The sequence below is a fragment of the Anas platyrhynchos genome, chromosome 6 (assembly GCF_047663525.1).
Source record: "Anas platyrhynchos isolate ZD024472 breed Pekin duck chromosome 6, IASCAAS_PekinDuck_T2T, whole genome shotgun sequence".
NCBI lineage: Eukaryota > Metazoa > Chordata > Aves > Anseriformes > Anatidae > Anas > Anas platyrhynchos.
In genome coordinates this window covers 2,910,039-2,931,086 of record NC_092592.1, presented here as the reverse complement: position 1 = coordinate 2,931,086, position 21,048 = coordinate 2,910,039, and the positions used below count along the sequence as shown (strand labels likewise).

The window sequence follows — 21,048 nt, the reverse complement described above, 5'->3', positions numbered from 1 at the left end:
CCTCTCATTTCAGAGGCTGCAACCTAAGCTGGTGGAAGCAACCCCTCACTCCTCTTGTGGTAACACTTTGAAAACACGGATTTCACAAATCAGAACTTGCCCAAAGGGCCATTCATCTTCTCCAAAAGAAGCCCTAAGAAAAACATCAGAAAATAAACTCTATCTGTCCTTCCATAGAAATCTATTACTCCTCCTAGACTATATGAAAATGTAGGTTCTTAACTGGGGTCTTAAAAATGCATAGATACCTGAGCTGAATTTTTTTATTTATTTATATATTTTTTTGCATTTCATAGAGGAACAGAAAGCTACCACCCTTTGAGATGTGTGCACGCCAACATTATCCACAGGCCGCAGACACTGACCTCTAGAAAATATTCTCCAAACCACATTCAGTACTCCACATCAGCTGCAGCTCTGAAAAGGGCAACATCGCAACCTCATACGCTCACTGCTCCTCTTCCCAGTGCTCACCTCCCTTTACAAGCACTGCACAGCGTGGCCATGTTTACAAGAGAATTGCCTGAATTTCAGAGGCACCCACATTACACTTCCAAAAATTATGGCATTTGGCTAAAAAAATTAAATATGGTTGTAAGAGGACAGTAGTAATTACATCTTTAATTATTCCTAAGAACACAAAACACTTAAGTCCTAAATTGTTTACAAATTTAATGGCTTACAAACCCGTACTTCTCAGTAAAATTATTTTTTTTAAAATAGCATTTTCATTCATAGTAGTTCTACTAATAAATCTATAGTTTTTAAAAGAATATTTACAGAACTTTAATGAAAAAATAAGACTTAAGCACATAAAATTTAAGCAGAAAATAGCTTACAATTACACTGGCAGTAAAGTAACATGGCTTCCTGGCTACTGTACTCATTACCATAAAAAAGGGGATAAATACGAGCATAAAAGATTTATTTTTCTACCTGCCATTCTGCACAAGCATCGCATGGTATAGGAACCACTATATGTATCTACTAAAACAGGCGGCATCATATCTGTAAACATATTAAGAAAAGTACTTAGATAATATCATCAGCGATAGCTTTACAAAATCTGAACTTAAAATCTGAGTGTAAGTCAAGTCACATTAAAAATTCCAATGTCATTTACAGAATCATTCTAAAAACTGGCTCTTTAACTGTTAAGACTATTTTCTTGTTCTTGCACTTGCTCTTGTGCTTGATCTTGTTGTCCTGTTCGTCCCTCCAGCAGTCTGAGTTGTCTTCACATTGCCTTCAAGTTTTTCTTCAGTTTTGTTTCTTTTCCCTTTTTTGGGTGATCCGTTTTCATCATTCTCTATTCGTAGACAGAAATATTAAATGGAAATTTATATCATAAATCAAGCATTTTATAGAAAGTCAATCTTCAGTTCCATTGTTTTTGAAGGGAGATGTCCCTAATGACTACGTTCCAAAGCTTACATCTATGAGTTCAACAAACCAGTTACAAAACCCACACTTCTGCACATCCAATATCCTTTAAAATAGGTCCCCAAGGACATACAGCTATTTCTGAAAGTAGGTTAACATTAATGAGAGCACCAAAACCAATTAGCTATTATTTTAGCTAAAAATTCTTCTACTGATATGTAAAACTAAAACATATCTAACACTGAAGAAAAAAACAGCAAAAATGAATGTACAGCAACTAATTTATTGTCCAGCTAGAACTGCAAAGTCAGGCTTGTAGTTGTAACAAACACACTGGACGCTTCTGGAAGAATCCACATGGCACAGACCAGTGAAGCTGCTCCAAGAGATGAGCATCGACCCAAGCACCACCACTAAAATCCATGTGGGGAAAAAGGACCTCCCCCCAAAAGAAACTATTCAGACCGGTAGAAAAGCACTGGGAGAGATCAGTCCTTTGGGAGGTGCATGTAGCAGTGTCAAGAAGTGAAAACTAGCAGAAGTGTGAAGTCAATAAACCAAGAGGGGAACCTGCCACAATAGATGTACGTGTTACGTTTGGATAAGCACATGTAACAGATAAAGAGATGAAGAGAAATGAAACGAGAGCATGGCCAAATCACAATAGGATTAATGCACATAACCTGCCAGAAAATTCTTTGTGCATCTGTAAAGATTCATTACTTCCATTTTATTATATTTATTTGACGATAATTTATTACAACATGGTATCTTTAAAATTTTATCACATCCAGCTGAAAGGTTTAGGGAATATTTCAAGTGTCTGAAGCTAGAGCTCTATTGGCTTGGGGAAAATAAAACTGAAAAACAGGAAAAGTGAGAGACATGTGGAACTTCTGCTGTCATTTGAGCTCAAATACAGCTCCAAGTCCTTCTAGCACCAACTTCATTACAGCACGGATAAGTTGTACAAGCTACCCAAAACCTGGACATACAAAAGCAGGAGCTTAGATGGTATTTAGGAGAAAACAAGCACAGACAATGGGTGCTACAAATGTAATTATCATGCTATGCTCATAACCACCTGTAAGTTAGTTAATTGCTGTTATTTAACCTGCAAGTTACGGATTGAGACAGCAGAAGAGCATGAGAGCATTTGAATAACTCAGCAGAAGAGGAATACAGCTGTCAGATGCCATACAATCAATCCATTCTGCTTTGGAGAAACATCTGGTTTGTACAGGATAACCTAGCCCCTTCTTTACTTACCTCTCTTTGCTACATTAAAGACCCACTCTCTATTTACATTAGACTATGGCAGCCAACAGTAATAACAACCTGTACAAAATTCTAAACTTAGCTATATGTAGAAAATAGAAATATTTTTTTTTCCTCACCTGATTTTGATTTTTTAGGTGGTACATCATCTGCTGGCAACAGACATTTTCTTCTGCGAGAAGTGGAAGTTGTCTGTTGGGTAGGGTTAACCTCTTTTCCTTTTCCAGACTGATTACTTTCTTCAGAACCAGTGGGTATCAAACACTGCATTTCCGAAATGTTGCCGTTTTCAGGCAAGTTGCCATTGTCACGAAGAGAAGTAGCTGCCTCTGGTTTGAATTGTACATTTTTCCTCTTATTTCTCAGTTGCCTTTGTTTTTCCTGGGATGAGTTATTTTCCAGAGCTGTACCTTCACCTTCCTTAAGGATTCCGTTTTGACCTCTGTCTTCAGGCAAGACAAGCTTTTCCCTGAGAAAGGTTGAACTAGTTTCTTCAGATTTGGAAGGAACTATTTTCCTTCTGCCTGCCTTCGATGGATTTTCTTTTCCTGATTGGGTTACTTCCAAAAGTATACCCTGTTGCTCTTTGGGAGTTTCATTCTTACCATCTTCTGGCAAACCTTGAAGTGAACTAGAACTAACAGCCAGTGAAGTGATACTACACTTTTTCCCTGAGTACCCTTTTGAAAGGTCAATTTTTTCTTCGGAAGAGGGTTTTTCAGAAATCATTTGTTTAGCTTTCCTATGATTATTATTTCTGCTACTTTCTTTTGATAAGTTACGTTTTCCCCGAGCAGGAGTAGAACTTGTGGCTTCTAATAATATGGCAGCTTCATTCCTTCTGCCTCTTTTTGGTTGATCTTTTAGACTTGAAACAACTGCTCCTAACGGAACATTTTGATCTTTAAGAGCCTCTTCTTTACCATTATCTGCTGGCAAACCACGTTTTCTTCTAAGAGAAATGGAATTAGTTGTGTGTGACACTGGAGGAGTTTCTTTCCTTCTGCCCCTTCCTAATGGCTTTGCTTTTGCACAGGACACCGATTCCAAAAGCACGTTTTGTTCTTCATTAGTACTCTCCTCTTTGTCATCAGTTTCTGACAAGCCACGTTTTCTCCGGAGAGAAGCTGAACTTTTTGCCTCTGCTGCTAGATCAATCTCTTTTCTTTTGTCCCTTGCTGATGCATTTGCTTTTGCCTGCAAAGTGCTATCTCCCAATGCTGGATTTTGATCTTCTTTCACAGTCATCTTTTTATCATCACCTTCTAGCAAGCCACGTTTTTCTCTGATAGAAAGAGAACTCACCGTTTGTGATGCTACAGCAACCTCTCGCCGCCTTCGTCCTCTCAGCGGAACTTCTTCTGTTGAAGAGGGAATAGCTTCCAAAGCTGGATCTTGATCTTTTGTAGAAGTCTCATCTTTACTATGATCTTTAATTAAGGTTTCTTTTTTCGTAAAGGTAGAACAAGCTGCTTGTGGAATGGAATCAGCTTGCCTTCTTCTGCTCCTCCTTACTTCTAAAGGATTTTCTGAAGCCTCACGTTGATCATGTTTGCAAGCCATTCCTTCCTCATTCCCAGGTAAATTCCTTTCTTCTCCTAGAGCTTCAGAACTGGCTTCTTCAAGTTTAAAATTAACTCTTCTTCCTCTAAGTCTTCTACGTGTAATTCTATTATTTGGTGTTCGATTCTCTTGCAGGATTTCAGTTTGCTTTGGTTCATTTGCTTCCTGCTCATTTCTTGTCTGCTTTTGATGTCTATGAGCAATGCCATCACTGTTTAGAGCAGTTACCAATGTGTCAGCTGTGTTGTTCTGGTCTTTCATTACTTGGTGTGCCTGCTTGACACAACTAGAGGCTGAAGACTCTTTGGGAGAAGATTCCTCTGTTTCTGACTTACATTTAAGCATAAGATCTAGGCTGTTTACATCCTGGGCAAATTCATCAGCCTTCTTCTCTGAAGAGTCTTTTTTCCCTCTCCTGCTTCTAGTTCTGTTTGCTTCTTGTTTGAATTCCAAGTTGAGAACAGTTACCGGCATTTTATCTGTCTCTCCAGAAGGTGATTCTGACTTTAATCTTTGAGATGCCTTTGTAGTATTTTCCTGAGCATTTTCCGCTTCATCTCCCAGAGATACTTTCCTCTCATTTTTGGTGGGTGATTTTGTTTCCGTAATGGTTTCATTTGAAGTCTCCTTGGCTTTCTGAACATTCTGTGTATTTTCAAGTGCCATCCCGCACATGTCTGGTTTTACTTCTGTTGGTTGTTTTCTAGCATTTCTTGAAGACTTACCTCTTTTTTCTGTTACCTTTACTTCAAGTTCAGTTCTGTTTCCAGATGCTTCTGTGGGGGCAGTCTCAGAAGTCTGCTCATCACCTTGTAGTAATTTTGCTGATTGGTGTTTACGAAGTTTCCTTGTCGTCCCATGAAGTTCCTCTGAAGGAGCTTGTTCAACCTGTTCATTCCTAGCTCTTCTTTGTCTTTTGGGTGGAAGCAGTGCTTCTGTGTTTTCTATTTTTTTCATTCCTCTAGACCTCTTCTGATGCAATAGAAGAATTTCTTCTCTGTCTTCTACACTACCTTTGTCAGATGCGTTTTCAGATTTTTTTAAATCTGTTTGCAGTTGGTGATTTTCATCCTGAGTGCTACTAGATACGCCTTCTGTCTTTCTGCTTTGATCATCTTCAGTTACAGATGTGCTACTGATATCATACTCCTGCAAAGCCTGTTTCCTATTTGCAGGATCTTTTTGTAGCACTGAAGAATCTTTTTCAGAAGACTCAAGATCCTCACTAGGATGTTTTAACTCCTTAGGTTCCTTAGTTTTACCTCTTCTTGGTCTTCGAGTATCAACCTGCGTTTCCACAAGTGAAACGGTTTCAACTGTTTTCTCAACAGGATGCTTTGAAACAATTTCTTTTTCCATGCAAAGATTTGTTCTCCTTCCTCTTCCTGTATTTTTAGCTACTGAAGTTGAAGTACTGATCTCTCCCATCTCTTCTTGGATGCTCTTTTTCTCCAGACCTTGCAATTCTTTTGAATTTAAATCCTTTTCACACTGCTTTGTTGAAGGTGGATGTACAGTCTTCCTTGGTCTGCCCCTTGTTAGTCTCTGGGTAGAGTGGTCTTCGCTAGTTGACAACTTTTGTTGAGAATCTTTATCTTGTGAAGTATTTCCTTTGTCTTCTAAAACAGTTTTATTCCCCCCTACAAAGTTTGTCATATAGAAAAGAGCACAATCAAAAGTTATACATTACTATGCCCGATCAAAGTATCTCTTGAGTTTTCATTTTCCCAGTAAAGCGGTCTTGCTCAAATGAATCATATTTTATTTTAAAAAGTAACAGGGATTTAAACAGACTCCTAGAATAAAACCCAGTTTAGTACACAGAGTTATTTGTTTTATTTGACAGGTAGCACTCAAGCTTTAAGATATATTTTGAAAGTCTTTGCAAATAAAGGTGATTTTAAGTGGATACCTTAGCAACAGGTGATTTTTTGTTTGTTTGTTTTTTACACTGGTATGTTTGGAGATGCCACCGTTATTACATCAAACTACTACACCATTTTTTAAACACCAATAGAATGCCAACACTGGTTTGTGTTACAGATTACTGCTCAAATTCCCTGAGATATTTGCTCCTTCCATACTATATAATTTGGAATTTTTACAACACGTTGAAACTTCCTAACAACACACACAGTCCTGCATATTCATTATTACTCTAGTTAAAATAAAAGTGTTTGTACTTACCATACTCACGACTGCCATTAGTACAAGCAGTTACAGCATCTTCCTGCTTAGGATCCATAACATTTTCTGACCTGACCTAAGGAAATAAGCAATAATCAATACTTTTGTGTGTGTCTGACAGGACAAGAAATAGTTAACTAATAGAAAATTGGGAGTGAAACAGTTGAAAAAAGTCCTGCCAAATACTTTATGAGAAAATGAAGCCAACTTCGTTTGCTAACTGCATCATATATTTGGTACTACCACAAAATTGAACTTAATACTTGTTATCTGAGCTAGTGTAGCAGTTTTTACAGTGAAAGACAACACAGTAGAGTTTTAAAAAGCATTCAGTAAACGGGCTGAACATTGTCTAGTAAGATTAGAAAAAGAGGGTTATTGAATCTAAATCATTTGAATGTTTTGAAGTGTTTTATTGTAGTTCTACACAGACCAGCAATACTCATTTTAATCTATGGATCTGGGAGTCAACAAAAATCGAGGCTAATAAAATACACCAATGACAAGAGTGATGAAGGTGCGAATTGTAAGGTCAAAATGGTAACCCAGAGCAGCCTCAGCAGCCATTTAGGTAGGGTTCCTCTAAACAAAGTACATCCTAATACAAGCAAACAGAGTAGAATTGGTGTCCATTCAGCAAGCAGTGAATGAAAGCCTTATGGGCATGAAGAGCAATCAACTGACTACGTGGTAACACCAAATTTTGGCAAAAGCTCAGTGCTCTTGGATGTTTAAAGAAAAAAAGTGTTTTGAATTTAATCTACAAGCTATGAAGAAGCTGTACAAAAAAAAAACAAACATGCATATATCCCACTTATGAAAAGGAAGGCACAGAAAGAACTCCATTGTAGTCTGTAAGTAATTTAAGGGTGCTTTAAACATAACAGAAACAAATGACTAGAAAAAAAGTGCTCCTTCAAATTTGTACTCAGCTGCATCTTCTGGTTTTTACCCATTCACACCTGGACAAAGCTACCAAGGAAAACACAGGTTGTCAACTTCACTGTTTTCAAATAAACATCAGGTGCTCTTCCAGAAGGTATTTTGTCAGCCACAGGTCTTGTGCATGAGATATTTTAATGAAAATACAATGATATAAAACATGTCTTATTAGATGGCCTAAGAGTTCACTTCAACCACAGGCTCCAAGCTTAAATAAACTCTTTCCAAAAGCTAAAGAAAATATTTTACCTTTGTTTCCTCTGACTTCTGCTTGGCAGTCTTCATAAGCTGCTTGATGCCCGACAGGACCTCTACAAGTCCTGGCTTCTTCTCTGGGGTTTTTAATGGCTGCTTGATGGCTGATCCAACGTTGACTGACTCCAACTTCTCATCTGGTGTTTTCCTTTTACTTTCCAATTTCACCTGAGAGGCTTGTTTCTCTGCACTTAATGATACGCTGTCCACATCAAGATCTTCTTCCAGCATAGCTATTCCTTCTGGAATTCTGGAGTACATTATTTCAAATATAGACTTTGGAGATTCCTCCTCTCTCATCAAATCTGAGATGTCATGACAATCCAGTATCTCTCCTGAAGAATCTGGAGTATTTAATGGTGACACCATCATCTCTCCTGAAATAAACAGTAGGTTTATCTAATTTGGCAAACAAACTAAGCAGGAAATCCAAACATTCCAATCGCTGTATAACTAAGTAAAAAACGGATTCAATCAGCCAAAGCTTTCTACAAGCTAAATCCAAAACTGTGTTTCAGCAATTGGTTTGGTAATTAGCAAGAAGGCAATTAGCTCCTACAAGGCACAGCATACGTTAAAAAAATTAAGCCTAAAAAACCTTGATGATTTTTTATTTAATCTGATAAAAATCATTAGTATTACTACTCTGAATATTGGATAATTCATTCTTGATTTTTGTTGGTGATTCACTAGATGCTCACTTTTGCTAAATTCTTAGTAAAACAGAATTTAAAGAATTCTGAGTTATTCAGGAACACGACTGATATGCAAAGTCATATGCAAAAGACAGAAAAAAAAAAAGCTAAGGATCATCTTAACACAAATCTTCCTAATCTGACATTTTTCTTAAGTAGAATCTTTGCAAAATTCTACAGCATAACCACTCCCTGCCGTAAGATTTTGTCATTGAATCTAGATGTATCCCCTGACAATTGATTAAAGGATTGCCATGCTTCAACACAAGGTTTGCCTGAAACAATACTTCAGCATTTAGAAGTTCGATATAAAACTGAATGAATAAAAAAATAACACCTACCAAAAAAAATAACTGGAACTACTGGAAAATGTCCTCCAATACATGATAAAAAAAAAATCAATGGTTGCAAGATGCTTTATCTCTACACTAAGTCTGCCTAGCATTAGGCTATGCACTATCAGTGAGTTGCAGACACAGCTACCCCAAAGTATACTTTAATAATTTCTTTCCAATTAACAACCATACCAGATTCTTCAGGAGTACGCAGTTCAGAAGTGTCCATTGTGGTGCACGGTGGTGTAAGATCACTGTCACGAACAGTGCTTGAAGGTGATGTTTTTCCACTTGTATTTTCTGGAGTGTTAAACATCTCAGCCAGCCCTATAAATTATATTCAGAAAAATGAGCACTTGTTTCGGAAAAAAAAAAAAAAAAAAGTGCACAGTTGGCAGAACCAGTAACAGGTTTTAAAAATCTCACAACGTACCTGTGAAGCTTTCATCCATATTCAAGTTTTGTTTCAAGATTGGATTTTTCACCACTTTAAGGACCTGTCCAGCTATTCTACCAGTGGCAGAGTGCGCTCTGCCTACAACTACTGTAGCAGGAGATTCTGCATGACCTGTGCTAAAATGACCTTTTATTTTTCTTTCTGGAGGAAAAAAAGGAAAAAAATAAATAAATAAATAAATAAAAATTAGGACACAAAGATCCCTTTTATTTAAAACCTAGCCAGAATCACTCAAGAGATTCCACAAATTTATTGGTCGTGTTTAGCTAATACAGACTGCTGGGCATACAGAAGTGGTTAAATTGCAGCTACTTTAAAGGGCTGATTCGTTGTGAAATGCAGCTCATATATTCGTTTAAGATTTGAGTGACTACGCTCAATGAGCATCTGAGACAAGTTTTCTTAGCTTTCAGAAACGCTCAGGGATTATCCTGAGAGTCTTTCAGTCTTACTCCTTTCCACCTGCATAGAATCCTTTAGGTTGGGAAAGACCTTCACCATCATCCAACGACCAACCTCACCACCACGTAAAGTGGTTAAACCGGAACAGAACCTCTTTCAAACAGCACTACAGCTTCAACTACAGACAAGGGACAAATACTTACTCCATCCACCCAACACAATTAGTTATTTAGATACATTCTTAAGATGTTTTGAATTAATACATTTCAGTAAATTCAAGTAGATTTACACGCTGTGAGAAAGACACCAATACCCATTTAACATCTTGCCAAAATCTCAAACTTCCAGCTTCTGCAGTTAAATGCCAACAAGCTGTTTCAAGGTTAAGCAAACCCCCAAACCTTAAAAAGAAGTAAAACAAATACCTTTGGTGACTGTGTTGTCTTCTTCATTGGTCTTCGTTTTGGGGCACGTTTTTTAACGGCCTTTGCCTGTGGTCTTGCAACACCCAATTTTACCACTTCTGCCCAAGATTTCGCAACTACGAAGCAAAACAGACACAATAACCTTAACTGGCAGCTGTGTAAACAGGACTTCACAGCTATTTATGATTCCAAAGGATTTGCTGTAGTCAGAAATCACAATTTCAAGCTGAATCTTAACGAGTGTCCAAGCATCCAGTATGAGCGTCCAAGCATCCAGTACGAGCGTCCAAGCATCCAGTACAAGTGTCCAAGCATCCAGTACGTTTCTACAACAAAAAGCGTCATACAGTTCCAGAATCTGTGCTAAGTGCTGACCTCACTCTGTCCTCACTCTCTGCTCGAGTTCAAAAAGCATTTGGACAGTGCTCTCAGACATGTGGTCTGATTTTCTGGGCGGTCATTTAAGGACCCAGGAGTTAAACTTGATGATCATTGTGGGTTCCTTCCAATTCAGGATATTCTGCGATTCTGTGAAATATTTTCCTCATTACAAATTTGCCATAAGCCTTTCAGTCTTGCACTTTATTGTACCTGAATTTTTCCTTAACAGAATGTAAGGTTTAACAGCAAAAAAATGTTTTTTTGTTTTTTGTTTGTTTTAAGTGAAACATATCCAGGATTAACCAGGAAGGCCTGTGATTTTATCTCACCATATAATAGGACTATCACTGAGACACTGCACACAGACACTGCACACAGCATGTTATTCACAACTTTAAAATGATTCTACAAAAAACGAAGATAGCAAAGAATAATAAATTGCCAGATGAATGTTGATATTGATGGGAAATTTTAAATTTGACTTTGAAAGAGTCAAATTGATATAATTTGTTTTCATAAATTAAAGACATCTCATCTTTAAGTGTTTTCATAAAGATTAAATTTTCAAGAACCAGATTCCCTCTCAATTTTTCCAGTGGTATCAAAACTATTTTGACCAACATTTGAATTTGAATGTTCAACAATTAAAATATTTGTGTCTCAATGGTTATCATCCATGATGTCTGCCATACACCCAACACTTACAGGCAGTCCAGTCTACAACTGACAGTGTGTGAACTGGCTAGGAAAAAAGGCATAAAGAAACTAAGCTGAATACAGGTAAAATGCATGTTTTCACCAACAAAAATTATTGAACTGAAATTGTATCAGTTATATACTACTCCAAATTGAGGGACTTGGAGGATCAATACCGCAATTAACCTAACAAACAGAACCTTAATTCTACCATTTTTCAGTTTCTGAGTATTAGGATTTGCGTTCTAAATACCTTGTTATAAATCTAGTTGCTAAAGCGATGGATAAGTGTGAGAACATAAAATTTTGCAATTCTCAGATGATTCAAAAAAAAAAAAATCCCACAAACCATCAGAATATACACCGATCATTTGGTGGTCTCAGAATAAAACTAATAATAGGACTACTTCAGTTTTGTAGCTGTTTTTTAAAGCAGTAGAAATCATATTAAAATTAACTGCTGAAACAAACCTAGTAAGTTGGCAGTAGAGGCACCGCTTCTTCTTTTTGAACTGATAACTGCTACAGCACCACTCCTCCTCTTCATGGGAGTCTTCATACTACGTCGTGAACTTCTTGTTAAGTTGTTAGGTGTTGCCATTGAGGTTTTATCATCTTGGCTAACACCATTAGATTTAGGTGTTTTCTCTAGGGCACCATTTTTCTCCCCTGTATTCATATCTTTTGCAACACCGTTCTGCTCTTCTGCAATTGGTGATGGTGTTGTGATGTGCGAAACAGAGAAACGCCCTTTTGTGTAAGGTGCTGGAGAGCCTGTAGGAAGCTGCGGTGTTGCTTTTCCAGAGTCAGGGGAAGAGGCAGCTGGGGGCGTCTGGGCTGGCAATTTTTCTGGTGACATTTTTTCTTTTTGCAAACATACAGAAAGTTCTTGGTAGAAAAAAAAATAACAAAAAATTACTGTGCAAAGCTAAACTACAAGTGTTCTTTTCTATCTCTGAAAGTAAATGCAATAGTATAAAATAGCATCAGATCAGTTGAAAAAGTCTTAGATGTTACTCTCTAAGAAGAAAGCAAATTGGCAACAACTTTTAAATTTCAAAAGCCTCCAATGGCCTGTGCAAATCCAACTGAACAAATTAACTTTGTTACTCTAGTTTATTCAAAACAGTCTTATTCCCATAAAGTGCACTACAGGCTTTCACTAGCTTAAATCAGCAGCTGAATGTTTTCAGACTTCTGGCCAAGCCACACGGCCATAGCTTGCATAGTCTGGCAACAAACTACTCTTTCTAGATTGCGTCTCTTTTCTGCTATTTATGATTAACTGGTGCCAGTAGATTCTGCTGTTAAGCACAAGCACACAAACATACTCCAAAACATGCATGAGAACAAGCAAAAACGTGTGATGAAATAAAGCACACCCCCTGGATAAAGAGAGGTAGACGAACAATAAGCTGCACATCCTCCTTTGGAGGAAAAAGTTTAAAAACGCTGATTAAAAAATACCATTATAATTCCCAGTCAATATGTCCACTTCCTAACATACATCTTTATTATTCATTTTGAATTCATTTTTAGAAGTCTTTGAATTTACAAGTTCTGTTCGTATCACTTAGCTTAGCGACTCGATTAGCCTCAGCATTTATTTACCTGGACTGCAAAGTGCTTCAGCCCCTGAGCCTTTTTCAGCACTGCGCGTGGGGAGCTTCCAAACGGTAAGCTCAGCCTTGCAGGAATCGCACCTCGTTTAAGGGGTGAGTTGGGAGGCAAACTTTTGTCAAAGAGTTCCGGACTTAGATGACCACCAAAAGACAATCTTTTTCGCTTGCCTAAAGGCTGAGGTAACAGATCACCGCTCTTCCTCTTCTGAGACACTCTTTTTGTGTTACCTAAACAAAAAATAGCAATAATTGAATATATCTCCACAAATCAAAGAATCCAGGAAGTCACCATTTTAACCAGCACAGGAAACAAGGCTTACTTGGGCATTTTAAAGGCAGAAACATATTAGAAAGTAACTCATTTACATTCAATTGGAGAAAATTTTATAGAAATTACTGGTTATTTTTAGGGTCATATATATAAAAACATGATGTTACAGAACCAACGTATCAGCAATTAATTATATATTTAAATGGAAAAATTCTCACGAAAATTAAGAGATTTTCTCCAATTAAGTGCCAACAAGGCGCGAAATCTATTTACCTGATTCTTCTTCAGCCAACAGGTCAGAAACATTCATTTCTGCAACAGCCTCATTGTCTTCCAGTACACTAGCACTTCCCAAAGACCTCTTTGATGATGATCTCCGAGGTCTTAGAACACAAGTATCTTCCAAATCTGATTTCTGATTACACCCATTGGTGGCCAGATCTTGTTGAGTTCCACTGTCCTGTCTGTCTACAGTCTTATTGTCGTGTTCTTCAACTGCATTTGTCTCCAGTGCTTTCTCAGTTCGCAGTTCAGAGGTTCTCGGCCTACCCCTTTTTCTTCCAGACTCAGATTTCTGACTAGCAGGAGATGCCAGTTCTGATGTTATCTCTCCTGAAGTTGGTGTCTCTGAATGGATGCTTTTGTTTACAAATTCTTTACTTTGTCTGACATTTCTTCTGGGACTCTTGGAATTAGAAGCAGGAGACTCAGAATCTCTCTTTTTTGAATCTACATTTGTCTGATCACAGATTTCTTTCAGCACTTCTACTTTCCCCGATTTTCTTGGTGTATGTTGTTTACTGTTTCGTCTCTGGTTTATGCATTTATTTTCTGCCAAAGGCTGTTGTTGGAGGCTATCATTTCTGCACACTGAATCTTCCCTTTGAATTTCAGCTGAAATTTCTGAAAAAGATTTGTGTTCCAACAACACATCTCCTCGAGCTGTCGGAGTACCAATATTTACAGAATCCACCCCAGTAGCTTCGTTGGTAGGTGACATGAAACAAGATCGAGGACTCTTCCTTCTGGGGGTTGGTGTAGACATAACATGTTTGTCTACTTCAGAAACGTTTGTCATGTTTGTTGTCTGCGCTATTTTCTCTGCTGTTATTGCAGAGTTGTAGATTTTCACCTCATCTGCATAACCCAAGCGTTCTATGGAGCATGGCTGCAGCAGACATGCTGCATTTCTGTCATTCTCCTTACTGGGTTTGGGTGTTTTGGCTGGAACTTCAGTGCCTTTAGATTTACCTGGTGTACTTTCTTCCTTATGATCTTGCAAGTTACTTCTCCTGAGAATACTTTTTGTCATCTCCTTTGAAACAGAAGTTCGCGGACTTCTGGTAAAACATTTCTTGGTAGCACTTCCTACCATTGAGATTTGATTAAGTTCTGAACTAATTACTTCTTGTTTCATTTTATATTCTTCATTATTTTCACTTATGCCAATTTCTTTTTCTTCAGTAGGGCTTACATGATCACAACTTGATGCGATTTGAGCACTTGGTTCCTGCAGGGCACCCTTACCACCTTCTTTTCCAGCTTTTTCAGGTACATTTCCTCCTTGCAGAGTTTTTTTCACTTTAATCTCATGTTTCAGCGTTTCATAGAGTTTACTAAAGGGAGACATTTCAGTTTGCTTTCTAGTAGATTGTTTTATCTTATATGAAGATTTAGGTGTTTGTAGCTTAACTGGTAAGGCTTTGGACATATTTTCCTCTGTACTTTGTTTATTTTCATCAGCATTTTGTTCTTTGCACTCAGAATGATCTACAGCGTAAGCAAAGCAAAAACAAAGTTATGTAAAAAAAGCAGAAACATAAGTAAAGTTCCTTAAATACAGATGAGAATTCCCTCCTTTCCTCTACCAAGGCTAGCAACCAGGCTCCAGGATATGGGACTGTACACAAAGCTCTGTTTACAATAACAATTCTCTCATAATAAAAACATTAGTTGTGAAATGTTTAATAAATTTTAAGTTGCAATCTGGACCTTATCCCACATTCAGATAAGGCAATTTGTATTTCATGCTGCTGTTTTTCTTCGGTGGCTTATATACCTATCTTTCACGGCTGCCACAAGACAAATCTGTGAACACAGAACTAAACAATCACTGAGATCGGCTTACCACAATTCAGTCAGTTTCCTGTCTTGCATTTACCCAGGTGCTGTATTGTTCTAACTGTACCAATGCTTCTCTAGGGTAAAGCAAGACAATAAAACAGAGCTAGCACTTCCCAAATGAGACAGAGCAAGTGACCGCACGCATGCTGGAGGCCTGAAGTAACATGCTTCACTTCACATTTTCCACGCAGAGAGCAGTCAGCTAGCAGGGTTCATCCAAGAAGTTGCCTTTCGAAACCACAAGAAGCTGAGCCCTTGTGAACATTTACACATCCACAGTCTCAACACTGCCATATACCAGCATGAACATCTACTAAAACAAATGCTGACATGTCCACTTCTCTTAGATGCAACGGGAAATACATGTAAAGATGGAGAGACTAACAGACAAGGAAAAAGCACACTGATCAACTTTTGGAAAAGGAGATGGGGGTTAGGAAGGAGATCTTTAAACGTGATCTTTTGGGGTTTCAGCAAAACGTTCAATACTGTTTCTCAAAAAGTGTTACTGCCCGTTTGTCAGAATGCAACAATGTGTTTTCCCCTGGCATGGGTAAATCACAGCATTTAAGTACAATGCAGTAGTACACTGACACAGGAATGTGTACTGTGCTCAGTTTGAAAAATCTTTAAATATATTTATTTTGCTCTTTTCAACCTTGTTTTTCCTCCATATGCTAAGAATTAAAATTAAGGAGGAAGATGAACACAAACCCCCTATAATACAGGTACCAACCTGAAGATCTTTTAGATCCTGAAGTTTGCTTATGTAATAACTCCACTTCTGCCACCTGCTGAACATGAAGAACCTGTAAATTTGTACAACGTTACAGCAGAGCAACAAATATTTATTTAGCTTTCTACTGAACATTGGAAAACGCTAGATTTATAAATGTGTAAGCATTGCATACTGAACAGGTTTAAAAGCACTCAAATTAAAACCGAGTATTTCACCACTTAAGAACACTAACCGATACTCTACACAGCAAGAGCTCAAGTCTTGTTTTATTATTATTAGCTCTAAAAGCAGCTGTAGCATATGAACATGTACAAGCACATTCTAAGCTCACTTTTGTACCAGACCTAGTGGAAGAATTTTATTTAAATAAGAGAAACAGAACGTACAAAAATCTTCAATAGCCACAGTACTCGCTAAGTAGCAATATCCCCTTGAAGGGTTAAAACATTGTTGGGAATTAAAAAAAGAAACAAGTGCAAATCAATTATTAAAAGATAAACTTAGTTTGATATTTATAAATTCCAACAATTTACTAGCCCATAAAACAACATACTTTTGGAGGAAAAAAATGCTCAGGTTCTAGGGCAAACATCCCCATTTAAAAGTAATAGATCTATTAACAGAAACTGATAACTCTAAAAATAATATATTGAGTTTAAAAAAGATATGAGTTCATTTGCATTTTCAAACGGAAAGCTAGCCTACGATTGAAAAAATATTCCTCATTTAAAAAAAAGCAGACAAAACCCACAACAAAACAGGGAAATAGAATTCATCCTTATCAATACTGATACCAATGTATTTAGAAGTAAGCCTGTCACCACAAATTTACCTGCCGCGTTTCATCTTTTGGAGATCTGGAACGCCTTTTTCTTGGAGTTGATTGGAGAGGATATTCAAACCTGGATGAAATATTTTAAAAGTAAAAACAAGCATTTTTTTGGTTAAATAGCTGATAACTAAATTCGCATTATTAAGATAAATGACCTAGAAAGAGTTGTCCCACTCCCAGCAATACCAACATATTGCTTTAAAGTACTTTCACTACATCAAAATATTCTCTTCTCCTAGAAATGTGTTTGTCCTTGAAACAAAATCAAAATGATCTCTCCAGACAATTCTATCTTTATTGATTTAGCTTAATATAATATATAAAAGTAATAAAAAAAATCTTTAAGCCGTCTTGCCTTCTGGAGAAGCTCTATAAGACATTGTAAAGAGATACAAAATAAACTAAATTATCTTTCTGAAAATGGTAAAACGATGTTTCAGGTTTTCCCATTCATCTACTGCTATCTCCTGTACCTTCATCCGGCAGGTAGAGACCGTCCACAGAGTTCCCCACACTGTTTGGCTGCAGAACATGTTCTAGGATCAAGGCATTGTCTGTCAGAGACAGTTTGTCACTGGCACTTACCTGAAAGAACGATCAATAATAGCTAACACATCTCCGTGCTTCAGAGGTACAGGTTGCTGAAAACAGCTACCGTTCAGCTGCGTAGGATTTACTGTACTTAAATTTGTCAAGATTGCCTAGAAATAAAACAAAAATTTCAGTAGCCCGATGAGATGCAACAATGCAATACAAATGTCATTAAAATATGCATATCTTACCTCCTCGTTTTCATTTACTTCAATTTTACAATGTTCTTTTGAGACCTGAGGCAACTGGATGCGGATGTCACATTCTGTTCTCCTAGAGGTGAAAATATAATTGGAGTTTACAGACATGCAGAGAGGACAAAAAATCTCACTGCTGTAGAATTTGGTGCTTTGACATCCCAAATTTCAGCTAATAATTTGGATGACTGTACACAGAAGAACAAAGGGACAAGAAAATACATTGAATGAAATACTTAACGTGATGTCTATCGCACCAAAAGAGTTTGGAACACTAGGAAAAAGCCAGAAAGTTATTGCTACCACAGGGAAACCTTTTCTCCACCAAAGAAAAAAGTGAATGTGATCAGCAGTTTAAATTCCACCACTTTTCTCTGGACATATACATTTAATACATGCCAACAGACCTAAGGCAAGAGAGCAGTCACTAAGTTCTCCAGGTAAGAAACAGGGGGAATGCTGTACTTGGTGCTAATTTCTGTGATGAAAAGTGGTGGAAAAAACAGCACTGCAGTAAAAAGGATCGAAAGAGAAACGCGGAGTCTAAAGCTTGGATTCTAAGTCACGTTATCAGCAAAATACACTCTGTCCAAAATCTGTCCTAGTGCTAACAATACAGAGATCAAAAAAAACAGTGTCTGAGTGGCTGAGAAGCAGCCTTTTCATCCGCCAGTAAAGCCAATTATTATAGGACTGGCTCCAGAGTGAAGCCGCAGATTACCATTAGTGGCCAAAATTGTTAGAATGCAGGCGTGCCCTGCCTAACCCACCAGGGAGCGTTGAACTCATTCACCTTAATTGGCTAAAAGAGTTGAGATCCTGAAGACAATTAAGTCTGAAAAAAAATGCAGGACATTAGGCAATGAACGGGAAGAAATGAACCACCTAAGGCTTTCAACTGTGACAAAAAATATCAGGAGCTTATGTTTCTGTAATGCCAGAGAATCCATACTGGAAAAAAGGTAAAATAACCAAAAATCTGTTCATGACAAGCCTAAAAAGACATTAAAACTGATTATCATCTGCCTGGGCAGCTCTGCTGAAGCCAAAGAAGAGTATTATTGACACTGCAGTGCTTCCCACAGACTGGCACTACGGGATCTGATGCAGGACTGGATAATTAGTTAAGATATTAATCAATCAATCAGAGAAGTGCTGAGCAAACCCAGGTCAAGAGAAGTAAAAACATTTATCAATTCTTGATACTAGCTCGTGCATTTCATTACTGAGGCCTTGGAGAACCAAAAAAATAATTAAAAAAAAATTAAAAAAATAAAAATAAATGCAAAAGAGCACTGGTATGAGCACAGTTGAATGCAAGCCACTTTCCCTTCTGCACTGGTTGGTTCTCTAGGACCTGCCCGCAGATAAGAGTGCCACCACTTGCTAATTGGACACACGTCACATGTAGATTACTTGCAATCTCATAGCTCTAGCGGATCTCTTTGACAGAAACTTTGGGGAAAAAAAAAGAACTTTTTTTTAAACAAGGAAAGGTCAAAAAGCGATGACAAACAGTAAGTTCCGCTCAAGTAATGTGAGTCCAATACCACTTTTCCTACCTTGAACAGCATTCACAAATACAAACAGTTCTTTCTTGCAAGTAAATATTAAAAAGATTCTGTCTGCAGGAACTATCATTAATGTTATTTCAATGCATCCGAGTACTCGACACATTCTCACCTTCCAAATAAACAAGAACTTGCAGTGAGTGGAAAGTGAATTCCATCGGTCCCATTGCGTTTAATTACAATTATTTTCCCGAAGAGCGGCATCTTCCAACATAAGAAGTCTTACCTATGTGAGAATGTCAAAATTACTCATCCAAGTCATGATTTATTCTCATAAATATGTAAAGCAACGTAACCCTTTTTTAATGCCGTTCAAAACACTCCTAAAGTACAGCACAAGAGCCTTGTGCCTGTGCCACGTGAACGAAGTGCCATTTCCATGTGTTTCCCTGCACCTGGGAACTATCCACCACGAGCATTGGTTGAAATCGTGCACAGGAGCGCGGGCACTACACGTTTGGAGGAAACAACGCTTTTAACAGCGGTAAGAGCAGTCATCACGTGCTCACACAAACTTAGCAATATCGCTTTGACGTATGCCATAGCTGCTTGGTATCCATCAGAGCCTGCAAAGAGGCAGCACCACTCATACAATGGTTCATTCCATGAGCGATTTAAAGCTATTTTCAGGCAAGCAGTCACTCCTGCTCACCTACACCTGGTGCGTTACCTTCCTCTCATCTACTGGGACGTTCTCGGACTTGGCTTTCAAGCAAAGCTGCCTTTGAAGCAAACCTGGAGAAGCCGTGACTGCAGCTGGAGCTATTTATCTGCAGCTCCCTGTCAGTGCCAGCTCTCACACCCGCAGAGGTTTCACAGAAATCCCGCTGCAGGCTGGGTCTCAGAAGCGACTGCGTCCCCTGGGCTCTCAGGGAGCTCCCTCCTCCAGGAGGAGGCTGAAGCACCCGTCATTACCACAGGATCAGGGTCCCGAGCGTTGCGTTAAATACAAACCTGACCAAACCACGACATTTCTCACCCCTTGGCCCGTCAGCAAAGGAAGGACCGAAGGGGAAAGGCCTGGCAGGAGCCCCGCGGTGCCGGCTCCCTGAGGGGCTCCCACAGACACACACAGCGTGTGACAGCACTGACAGCGCCCCTCCGCCAGCAAACCCTTGGGTGTGCCTGTGCACGGTGCAGCGCCACATGTTGTTCATTTGAAAGCAGGCCCTACAACAACACCTATAACCCGCGCATGGGATTAAAGCCCAGCACCCCCACGCCACAAGCACCGTAAGGGCAGCACCACGGAGCGATCCCAGCCCGCTCTCAGCATCCTCCCCGGCACTCCGCTTCCCCCAGCAATAACCGCGTGTGGTTTTAAAGCTTATTCCCAACGCCAGCAGCCCCCCGCCCCCCCTCACCCCGTCCCGTCCCGGCGCTCACCCCCTCAGCGCGGTGCCGGCTCCCTCCTGCTGCCGCCGCCGCTCCCCGCGGCGCCCCCCTCCCGTCCCTCCCGTCCCTCCCGCCCTTGCCGCGCGCGCCAGCGCCGCCTCCGCCCGCTCGTATCCCTCCGCCGCGCCGCTCCAGGCACCTGAGGCACCGGAGACACCGGGAGCTGCCGGAGCCGCCCCGGGGGGACACGGCCCCACACACCCAGCCCCGGTCGAGCCGCCTCGAGGCCCCTCGGCTCTATCCAGCGCCGCTCGGCGGACGGACTCTTTTAGCCCGGGAGGCCCCAGTTGGGCAGCAGCTCGCTAAAAGCTTCCTAAACTAACGCAGACAGCCGAGGCTGGCTTCTGAGCCGCTCCTCCCCTAATTCAAATTGGTTTTGGTTTTGTTTTCTTCATCATAAAAACAGGGCGCTTCGAAGGGGTAACAGTAGGGGGAGCGCGGAAGGAAGCAGCAGTAAAAGTGTTGAAAATAAAATCAGCGCTTTAAGTCTGTTGTCGTCATCTAAGTAGTTACCTGCTGTTACCTACAAAAATTTATTCCCTGACAGGAATTGAGTACTAAGGCTTAAAGTTGAGACTCTCAAGAACTCAAAACAAAGCCCATGCTGCTCTGTATGTGAAGATTTTAAAAAAAAAAAAAAAAAAAACACTGGTGAGGAGCCAGGGTGACTCAGGCCTTGACCAGAAGGCCTTGACTGCATAAAAGTA

At 39.3% G+C, this 21,048-nt stretch overlaps 1 protein-coding gene across 1 annotated transcript; it reads right to left on the bottom strand.

Moving 5' to 3' along the window:
* Positions 1-1,160: 1,160 nt before the first annotated feature.
* LOC140002822 (uncharacterized) lies at positions 1,161-20,935 on the bottom strand. Its single transcript, XM_072040214.1, has 16 exons — positions 20,481-20,935; positions 19,059-19,172; positions 17,370-17,451; positions 17,173-17,288; positions 16,588-16,657; positions 15,753-15,825; positions 13,166-14,662; positions 12,625-12,849; positions 11,471-11,902; positions 9,922-10,038; positions 9,072-9,242; positions 8,831-8,965; positions 7,603-7,985; positions 6,412-6,481; positions 2,781-5,843; positions 1,161-1,309 (listed from the first exon to the last, which is right to left on the bottom strand). The coding sequence occupies exons 2-16, from the start codon at positions 19,148-19,150 to the stop codon at positions 1,161-1,163; spliced, it is 6,675 nt and encodes a 2,224-aa protein (XP_071896315.1). The 5' UTR covers positions 19,151-19,172; positions 20,481-20,935.
* Positions 20,936-21,048: the final 113 nt, after the last annotated feature.

What these genes read in the sequence shown, in the direction of transcription:
- LOC140002822 (XM_072040214.1), bottom strand. Translation starts at nt 19,150, where the DNA reads ATGCCGCTCTTCGGGAAAATAATTGTAATTAAACGCAATGGGACCGAT. An exon ending in AGTTCTTGTTTATTTGGAAG is followed by an intron (nt 17,452 to 19,058) that starts GTGAGAATGTGT and finishes TTTCACCTCTAG; the next exon opens with GAGAACAGAATGTGACATCC. An exon ending in ACCTAAAAAATCAAAATCAG is followed by an intron (nt 1,310 to 2,780) that starts GTGAGGAAAAAA and finishes GTCTACGAATAG; the next exon opens with AGAATGATGAAAACGGATCA.